Below are 9,832 nucleotides of genomic sequence, written 5' to 3' on the forward strand. Positions count from 1 at the left end.
AAAATAATTAAGTTCTAATTTTTAATTTAAAACTTTTTAAAAATGAGTCCAAATTTCCAGTTTAGGATAAAACCTTTCTGTGTTATAGTGAAAACGTAAATTTAAATTTTTAGAAGCAAAATTTTTAGTTATGTTTGTTGTCATAAATTACAAAGCGTAAAAAATAAGGAATTTGAAAAAATGAAAAGTACTACTATAAAAATTTACTGTTAACAAAACTGTGTAACAAAAGGAACGGAAGTCTACTTTTAGATTACAAATAAAATTCAAAATTGTGATCCAAGTATAAGATGAAATCTTTTTGTGTTAAAGCAAATATTTGAATTTTAAAAGCAAAGTTTCTAGTTATACAGAGTGTTTTATTAATATTGCTAAAAATTGCTGTGCTCATAAGCACGCCACTAGTAAGAGTTAAGGCAAAATAATTGCCGGAAAATGAGCGCTTTCAATGGTTCACGAAGCCTGTAAAATTTTATTAAAATAACTCAAGTGGTTTCGGAGGAACTAATGGATTTTAATTTTCATCATGCAACTTTATCACAAAGCTTTATAGAAATAAGTAGTTGCAATTTTTTTCAATAAAACACTCTGTATATCATAAATTACAAATTTTATACTCAGATTGGCTTTAGAAATGCAAACATTTTATCACAATTGTAAGTTAAAAGTTTTTGAATGATTTTTTCGTGTTTTAGTAACTTTCATGGCAAACAGCAGCTGCTTTCAATTAAACTATTATCTCTCTAGATTCTGTAAACAAATACATAATTATCGCTCTTAATTCTCCTAAACTCGCGTAATTAATTCCATGTCATTGTGTCAAGGCTTTCAATTTGCATAATTCCCGTAAACTCGTACCCACACACAACCAAAAATTTGCTAAATTTCGTTGAAAAAAAAACGTTTGGTGCGTCTCAGTCGGCGATAACACGACCTGATTAACCTCCACTTATAAACAACGCAAGATAATTGTCTCTATTTTCAAGCAAATGATGTTGCGAGCTGTTGTGGTTATCCTCACACTCGTACAAGTCGTGCAAAGTGAGTTGTTATTCGAACAAGGTTTCCTCAAGTTTGTTCGACATGGAAAACGACAAATCTACACCAACGTGGAACACATCGACGAAAAATTGATCGGAAAAAACCGACACTTGCTGATTGTTAGAGCAAAATGGATGGAAGTGGTCCATGCGAGAGCGGTACGCAACGTGAGGAGCTTGAGGGAGTTATTTATGGCCAAATGTGGGATTCTCACAATCGAACCTGAGGCTTTTTTCAATTTGCCAAACCTGACAGTGCTTCATCTCGAGGACAACGCGATTCAAGAAGTGAAAACAGGCGTTTTCAACACCCTCAATGTCAAAATTCTGACTTTGCACCGAAACGAAATCAAGAGAATCGAAAGCGGAGCTTTCGACCAAATGCCCAACTTGTACAAAATTAAACTGAACTCAAACCGACTCAAGAAATGGGATTCAAACTGGTTCAAAAATTGCCCACAATTGACTGAAGTTTTCCTCCGGAGGAACAAAATTAACTACTTGCCGTCTGAAGCTTTCAAAAATTTACAATCACCGGAACTGAAAATCTTCCTCAGTAAGAATAAACTAGGGGCACTTAATCCGGAAAGCTTTCACAATTTAGTTGCTTTGAGTCAGTTATATTTAGACAGGAATAACTTGAGCTTAATTCCGGTGAATGCCTTTCGTGACTTGCAAACAATCGATGTTTTGTATTTAGCCCGGAATAAAATTGAAGAAGTGAAACTGGGAGCTTTACCAAAAATTGCCCAAATTGGAATTCTAGATTTGTCAAGCAATTTACTCAATTGTCTCGATTATGGTCTAGTTGTGAAAGCAAATGTCACAAATTTGGAAAAAAACCCAGGGGCTTGTGAGTGCATCAAAAATTTGACAGTTAAATTAGAGCAGGAAATGAAGGAACAGGAAGTGCAGTTTGATGAAGACACGTGTCCGGATTTAGTGAAATGACCAGTATTTTGTGAAATAAATTTTTATTAACAATAAATAATAAATATTTTTTTCATTCGAAATCTTCTCTTTCAAATTCCCCAAACAATCACACTCCATAAAAAATGTAAGTTATTTATTATAAATTACAAAAATCACAAACCGACTTTTCTTATGTAAAAAAAAATAATTAAGAGAAAAATTTACTGTTAAAAAAAGCTTAAAAACAAAAAAATTGAAATCTGAAAAAATCATTAAGCATTTTGTCGTAGTCTGGTTTTAGATAAAAAATAAAATTCCAATTTTTAGTTGAAAACTCTAAAAGTGGGTCCAAATTTTTAGTTTAGGATGAAACCTTTCTGTGCTAAAGCAAAAGTTTAAATTTTAATTTTTAAAAGCAAAACTTCTAGTTATACATAATTAATTACGAATTACAAACAAAACGATACGTAAAAGGAAATATGGAATTAAATAAAAATTATAAATACAATAAAAATTTACTGTTTTGTATCAAAACGCAAAAAAAATTGTAAAATCTGTAAAAAAGCATTAAGCTTGATTTTTTAGTTTCGTTTTAGATTAAAAATAAAATTTCAATTTTTAGTTTAGAACTCTTTAAAAATGAGTCAGAATTTTTAGTTTAGGATGAAACTTTCCTGTGTTAAACTACAACTTTGAATTTTATTTTTTAAAAGCAAAATTTTTAGTTACATAGCATAAATTTCAAATTTTGAACAGAACTTAAAAAGAAATAAAGAATCTAGAAAAAAATAAAAGTTCAATAAAAATTTACTCTTTTATAACAAAACTCAAATAAAAAAATTGTAAATCTTGAAAAAAACATTAAACAAGTTTTTTTAGTTTGGTTTTACGCAACGTGAAGAGCTTGAGAGAGTTAATTATGGCCAAATGTGGGATTCTCATAATCGAACCTGAGGCTTTTTTCAATTTACCAAACTAAAAATGCTTCATCTCGAGGAGTATGCGATTCAAGAAGTGAAAAAAGGCGTTTTCAACACCCTCAGTGTCAAAATTCTGACTTTAAATCAAGAGAATCGAGCAGGAAATAAGGGAACAGGAAGTGCAGTTTGATGAAGACACGTGTCCGGATTTAGTGAAATAATCAGTAATTTGTGAAATAAATTTTTATTAACAATAAATACATAAATATTTTTTGAATCAATCAAATGCACACTTTTTGTCATTCCTGAAAATCTTATTTGGGAGCTTTTCATTCGAAAGCTTCTCTTTCAAATTCCCCAAACAGTCACACTCCATTTCAAAAATCCCTGTGACGTTCACGTTTTTCGCAATTGCGACCACTTTATACGGAACACACTGTAGGAAATTCCCACTCAAGTCCAATTCCAGAATTTCGTTCAAATTCCGGAACGCGTCTTCGTCAATTTCCGTGATTTCGTTCCACGCCAATTCGAGTTTATTCAATTCGGAGAAGTGTGCGAAGAAGCTTTCTTCAATTTTCTCAATCAAATTCCGGTTGAGTGACAATTCATCCAAAGCGTCCAAACCGTCAAAAGCTTGCGGATGGATCATTCTGATCCGGTTGTGGCTCAAATAGAGCTTCAAGTCGACTAATTCATGACCGTCGACTTTGTGACTGCTTTTAAGATTGGCAAAAGCTCGGGCTGGAATTTCCCGGATTTTGTTTTTCCGGAAAAAAACTTGCGTCAATTTTGGGGTGTTGGAAAACCAGTTGATGTCCCAACTTGCCAACGAATTGTTGTTCAATTTGATTATTTCCAAGTGGGGCATATTGTCGAAAGCTCCACTCCGGATGGTCCGGATTCTGTTCCGGTGAAGCCACAATTCACGCACTGGCAAATAATTGAAGACTCCGTCTTCAATAGTCCTCAAATTGTTATCTTGGAGGTGAATCAAATCAATTTTGGGCAAATTCTGAAACGCTCCGGGAGCCAAAAGCTCAACTCCGCATTGCTTCAATCTCAAAGCTTTTAAATATTGCAAACTTTTCACTGCACCCTTGTACAAAACCAGTTTCGAGGTCTCAACCTTCAGATCAACGACTGAAGCAAAACGGTGGTGATCGATGCTTTCCAAGCCTCGGAAAATCTGCTTTTTCATCGGATCTTTAGAGGAATTCCGGGAGAAGATTTTCGCCGTTTGGAAGATATATCTTCGGGTTTGTACCACTTGGATTATTATCACCAAGATGAGAAAAATGCTCAGGATTGACGCGCCGTTCATCGTGAAGTTTTAACAATGACTGACTAAATGACATAATTAATTGGAGTAATTAAGTGTTTTCACACGGAATACCAGGAAGGAGTTCATTCTGTTTGGAGTAATTGGTTTGGCATTGACACAGTTTCGGGTTAATTGATTCGATTTGTTTTGATGCCACGAGGAAGGAGTAATTAATTCGAAAAAGCGTAAAAAAGCTAAAAACTTATTCAACAAAAAAATTAGTCAAAAGTTGAACTTTTTTTCATTGGTGGCAGAAGTGGAACTCTTCAATGTAAGCATTTTTCTTGAAAATTTACTTTTTAAAGTAAAATATTCGGAATTTTGTTGCTAAACTTATTAAAGTAAATGAGCCGACTTTTATTAAACTTAAATTGAAAGCAGATTTAACTCGGGTTTCAAACATAAGTATTTTTTTAGCTTCCTTTTTTTTCAGTTCAGTTTGCTTTTTCTGAGTGATGTGACAACACGTTGTAGAGTTTTTTTTTATTTATTTGAATTATTAGTTTTATCGATTTTTTATTAGAAAAAAATTAAAATATTTTTTATTAAGATTTGTGCAATTTTTATGAAACAATAATTTATTTTTTGCAATAAACGTTTGATGTTTGGGTAAATAAAAAAATTTAAAATATTTTTATTAAGATCTATGCAATTTTTTTTAAACAATAATTTATTTTTTGCAATAAACGTTTGATGTTTGGGTAAATAGTGTCTAAAAGGAAAAATAAACAGAAAAATAATTAATTTTTTTTATTGTTTATTGAATTTTGTAAGAAACTGATAAAAACACATTTTTGCCTATACTAGGTGAAGATGAGACAGTGGTAGCGCAGAGCGCCACCTGTCGGTGTGTGGAGAATCCACATATACTAGGTGAATAAAAAGTATGAAACCAAACGTTTTTTGCTTAAACTGTAAATTTTTTGGAAAAACTAATTGATGAATAATAAAGTACTATAAAAATGCGACCCTTTATCAAAAATAAAATTTTTGGAGGAAGTAGTAATTAAATTGAGAAAACTAAAGAGGGTAAAAAAGCTAAAAAGCCACTCTTAAAACTTAAACGTTTTTTCATTGGTAGCAAGAGTGAAACTCTTCAATTTAAGCATGTTTTTAAATTCACTTTTTCAAGTAAAATATTTTGAATTTTCTTTCTAAACTTATTAAGTTAATGAGCCGACTTTTATTAAACTTAAATTGAAACTCGGGTTTTAAATATGAGTATTTTTTTAGCTTCTTATTTTTTTTTTCAGTTCAATTTGCTTTTTCTGAGAATCAATTACAAATTGATTTTTCTTTTTTTTACTCATTGATGCACAAAACGTTGTAGACTTATTTATTTATTTGAATTAGTTTTATCGATTTTTTATCAGAAAAAATCTAAAATAAGATTTGTGCAATTTTTATCAAAATTTGATTTAACAATAATTTATTTTTTTGTAATAGACGTTTGGTGTTTCGGTAAATAGTGTCCAGATGGAAAAATAAACAAGAAATAATTAATATTCTTTATATTAATTATATTTAAACAAAAGTTTTTTGTTTAAACAATTTTTTTTAGAAAAATTAATTGATGAATGATAAAGTACTACAAAAATGCGACCTTCAATAAAGAATAAAATTTTTCGAAATTTTCTTTTGTTTTACGATTTTTGCAGTTTTTAATTTTTTTTTTAAATGGCAACCCACTATGAAACCATGTTTCTCATAAAGGTTATGATCGAAAAATTTCAACTATCTACTTTATATTTAATTCTTATAAAAAAAATACAAAAATAGACATTTTGACAAAAAAATCACTCAACTCAAAAACCAAACAAAATTTTATTTTCAAAATGCAATCACATTTTTTAAATATTACTTTAATTTATATTAAATTTATATTTCTGGAGACAAATTATTTAAAAAAAACCGCTTGGTTTCATACTTTATAAATACTGTAAAAGTTTATACAGGGTGTCCCAAACGTAAACCGCCATCACCATACGTCAACCAGTGATAGAAAATGCCATTCTGAGAAAAAAGTTTAAATACTTTTTTTTCTAACTTCATTTGTTAAAGAGTTACAGAGTTTAGCAAAAAGTAACAATGAATTGTGTACAAGTCGTGAAAAATTAAAAACGATGACATTTATTAAACAATTGCTCATTTAATTAAAGCACTGATAGGTATTTTAAGCAATTTTTGTAGTTATTATTGTATTTTTACTTAACTCTTTTTTTCCCAATTAATTTTTTTTTATTTCATAAAGGAATCGGTTTCGGACTCATGTCTATATTTATGTCACACCAACAGTATCGGTTAAATAAGACTTCGGACTAAGCTATTGTTTTATAAATATTATTGTTTTTACTACATTTACTATTATTATTTGCTCTTTAACGAATGAAGATAAAAAAAATATTTAAACTTTTTTTTCTCAAAATGACGTTTTGTATCACTGGTTGACGTATAACGGTTTACTCCCTGTATAGTTGATTTACATTATTTTGCTTTTTGTCTTCTTTATTGTAGAAAAATTATTTTACAATTTATAGGTATTATTTTTGTTCAAATTAGATAAATCTATAAAATAAACTTTGTAAAAAAAGAATAAATATTGTTTCATGTTGAATGCATACAAAACTCTTTAAAAAAGTAACTTGACGCTGAAACTCAAAAAATATATTTTTTTAAATTATTGATGCTTTTTACAAATTAAAAGTCTGTTTCAAAAAATTTTAGTTTTTATTTATTAGTCATTAATATTTAAGTAATAAATTTGACAATTTCACAATACTTCAAAATTATTAATAGTACTTTAAATCGGACTATTCTGATTATTGTTTAAAAAAAAATGAAGAGTGTAACATCAAGAGTTTTTTGAGTTTTTACCTGTGCAGTAGAGGGGTTCGTCGGAGAGGTCGCCACAGTCGTCGCTGCCATCGCAGTATGCGTTGAGTTTGACGCACCTGCCGTTCCGGCACGGAAACTCGCTGATCCTGCAGGCCGGTCCTGGCGTCGCTTCCTGCAGCAGTCCCATCAGGAAAACGGCTGATCCCACCCAAAGCCACATTCTGTAAATTCGCTTCGATTAAGTCATTTGCATTTTCTACAAGCTTACTTTTAATAAGAGCTAATTGCGTCCTGCCGGGCTTAGATTCGATTTATTGGAGCCCCAGCGCAGGGATTAGAGGAATTTATAGTGCTAGTGGTTGAGTTTGTTGCAAAAATATTTTTTCAGCCGGTTTTCTGCCCGTGACGTGTGCTGAAACACCCCTTTGAAGTCGTGTACTAATTACTGAGGAGTTTTTCGGACGTTTCAGGTAAGGCTTTTGAAGTCTTGGGTTAATCTTCGAATTTGAGCGGGAGTGTTGACGTTTTAATTAATTTTTTGTGACGTGGCGGCGTCTCGCCGGAGTAAGTAAAGGTGTTTCCGGGTAATTTGAGCAATGACGAAACCGGAGGGAAATGCTCGAAATACAGATATAATTCGCGTTTATAAATCTTGTCACGTAAAAAATCTCAAGTGGCCAATTCGTTTTAAGGAGATAAAGCAATTACAATTTTTCAAAACGTCGGGAACGAAATTAAACAAGGAACGTGCTGTGCCATGCCGAATTACTCATGTCTGAGGACGTACAACGGACTCGCCAAGATCAACTTGTCGGCGAACAAATGCTGAAATATCGATTATGGAGCTTTCAGAATTGACACCGCCGATGATGGATGGAACACTTAAAAGCGAGATTTTTCAAAATTATAAAAAATTCAACTCAGGTGCGCCTTTTCGACGCCTAAACGAGGCCATCCCACACCCTACCCCAACCAAATTTATATTATCAGTCTCCAATTACATCCGTTTCGTAATTACGCCAGAGCAGAATAATAAATTTATCAGATTGCATTTTATTGACGTTTCAAACATTAATAATAAATTAAATGTTGATTCAAATATTCGTTGTGTAATGTCATCCAATTAAACCATTCAACTGCAAGATAAAATACTATCGAGGCAAAACTGTTATCTTGGCCGCAAAAATGCAATTTGACTTGAATATAAATACCGACAACAATAAAACCGCTCGAGTTGTTTGCGTGTCGGGTGGTAACACTGACCATAAAATATTTTCACGTTGGCCACATTTGTTCGCCGCCGGATGGTCAATTAGCGGATTCGCTGATCTATGCCCCAGCTTGAAATTAACCAATTTTAAGGCAAACTCAATCATCATAACTGAGGGGCCGCTAATTTGAAAAAAAAAAGTACAACTAATTACAATTCAAAAAAATCCACAGCAGCAATTCCAAAAAAATTCCAATAATCTATCGTAATTCTATTGTTTTCAAATTAATTCGTATAATTCCAATTGAATTTTTGTATTGAAAACTTAATTTTTGTAACTCCAAAATAATTTTGATGGTTTTTAGAAATTAAACTTAATGTTGAAAAATAAATTACAAGTATTCTTGAAGTTTTGGGTTTTCTAACAATGATATTTATCTAAAATTTTATTTATTGCCATACAAAGCTATGTTTTTTATTGCGTTTTTGGATTTCTCAAGTGATTTTGAGAAAATTTTCATCAGCTTTCCCTATATTTAAGTCTGATCGTTTTCAAAATATACTGGCTGTGTCAGATTTTGCGCCCCAGAGAAAATTTTAAGTAAGATAAGATACTAGGAACAAGGAAAAACGTTTAAAACATTCTAATTATCAAAAAACTTTGACATTTTTTTTTTGCATTTGACATTTTTTTTATGACTATTGAATGATACTGATGGTCTTGTGTATGTTTTTTTTTATAACTGTTTAGTAAAAGTACAAAAATTTTGTTAATAAAAGTCACAAATAACAATAAACATAATTAAAATTTGGGCAACAGCTTCCTTTTCCTTTTCTAATAGCCAGTAGCAAAAGCAGTTGGAAACTTATTTTTCCAACAGAAATAAATAAAGTCAAAGTGCAAAATTTAAACTCTTATAACGTCAAAATTTTTATGGATAGACTTTTTTAAACATTTTTCCTGTATCTTTCTTTATATGCGAGTTCTGGCGCACTCTGTATAAACTTTTTTGAATTTTTTTGCATTTGCATCTTTTTATTCAAAAATCGATAACTCTACCATTTTTTATTATTTTAAAATCGTATTTAAGCATATGAAAAAGAAGGATTAGGTTTTTTTTAGTATATTTATACTCGTAATTAGAAAAATAATTAACAAACGCTCTTTTAAGGTTACGTTTGGGAAATTTCAAATACGCTCAGCTCACGTTTTTTAGATAGCAATCTAGTCCATCGCCTAAAATTATTTTCAACTATACAGCGTGTCTAAAAAATAAGTAACAATACAGACTTGTGTACTAAAGCACCGTATGTTTCTTAGCGTTTTTGGATGTAGATTTTTATGACAACTTTTATTGGTGAATTTTGCTTAGTTTTAAAAATAAGATGTTTTCTTTGACAAAAACATGTACTTTTTAAAAACGTATTACACAAAAAAATAAGTTACAATACGAACTTGTGTTTTTTTAAATAAAACATCATGTTTCTTAGCGTTTTTGGCTGTAGATTTTTGTGACAATGTTTTTAAGCTAAATTTTTATTGGTCGATTTTGCTTAGTTTTAAAAATAAGACGGTTTTTTGAGGAAAACA

The 9,832-nt window shown here is 30.8% G+C and overlaps 2 protein-coding genes across 3 annotated transcripts in view; one reads left to right on the plus strand and one right to left on the minus strand.

The window, feature by feature from the left end:
- LOC123004122 overlaps positions 1 to 9,832 on the minus strand; it is a 127,566-nt gene that overhangs the window by 19,945 nt on the left and 97,789 nt on the right. For both annotated transcript variants that reach the window (XR_006412671.1, XM_044397237.1), the window contains exon 3: positions 7,071 to 7,252. Coding sequence is in view for 1 of the 2 variants with exons in the window: in XM_044397237.1 (XP_044253172.1) it covers positions 7,071 to 7,252 (182 nt within the window). In the remaining variant the exon portion in view is untranslated. The remainder of the gene's footprint in view (positions 1 to 7,070; positions 7,253 to 9,832) is intronic.
- LOC123004133 (leucine-rich repeat-containing protein 15-like) lies at positions 866 to 2,053 on the plus strand. Its single transcript, XM_044397249.1, has one exon. The coding sequence runs from the start codon at positions 990 to 992 to the stop codon at positions 1,989 to 1,991; it is 1,002 nt and encodes a 333-aa protein (XP_044253184.1). The 5' UTR covers positions 866 to 989; the 3' UTR covers positions 1,992 to 2,053.

The sequence above is a fragment of the Tribolium madens genome, unplaced genomic scaffold (genome assembly GCF_015345945.1).
Source record: "Tribolium madens isolate multiple individuals breed KSU strain unplaced genomic scaffold, Tmad_KSU_1.1 Scaffold_1;HRSCAF=32;Tcas5.2_LG8, whole genome shotgun sequence".
NCBI classification, from domain to species: domain Eukaryota; kingdom Metazoa; phylum Arthropoda; class Insecta; order Coleoptera; family Tenebrionidae; genus Tribolium; species Tribolium madens.

Coding starts and splice junctions, on each gene's coding strand:
- LOC123004133 (XM_044397249.1), top strand. CDS start 990: ATGATGTTGCGAGCTGTTGTGGTTATCCTCACACTCGTACAAGTCGTG.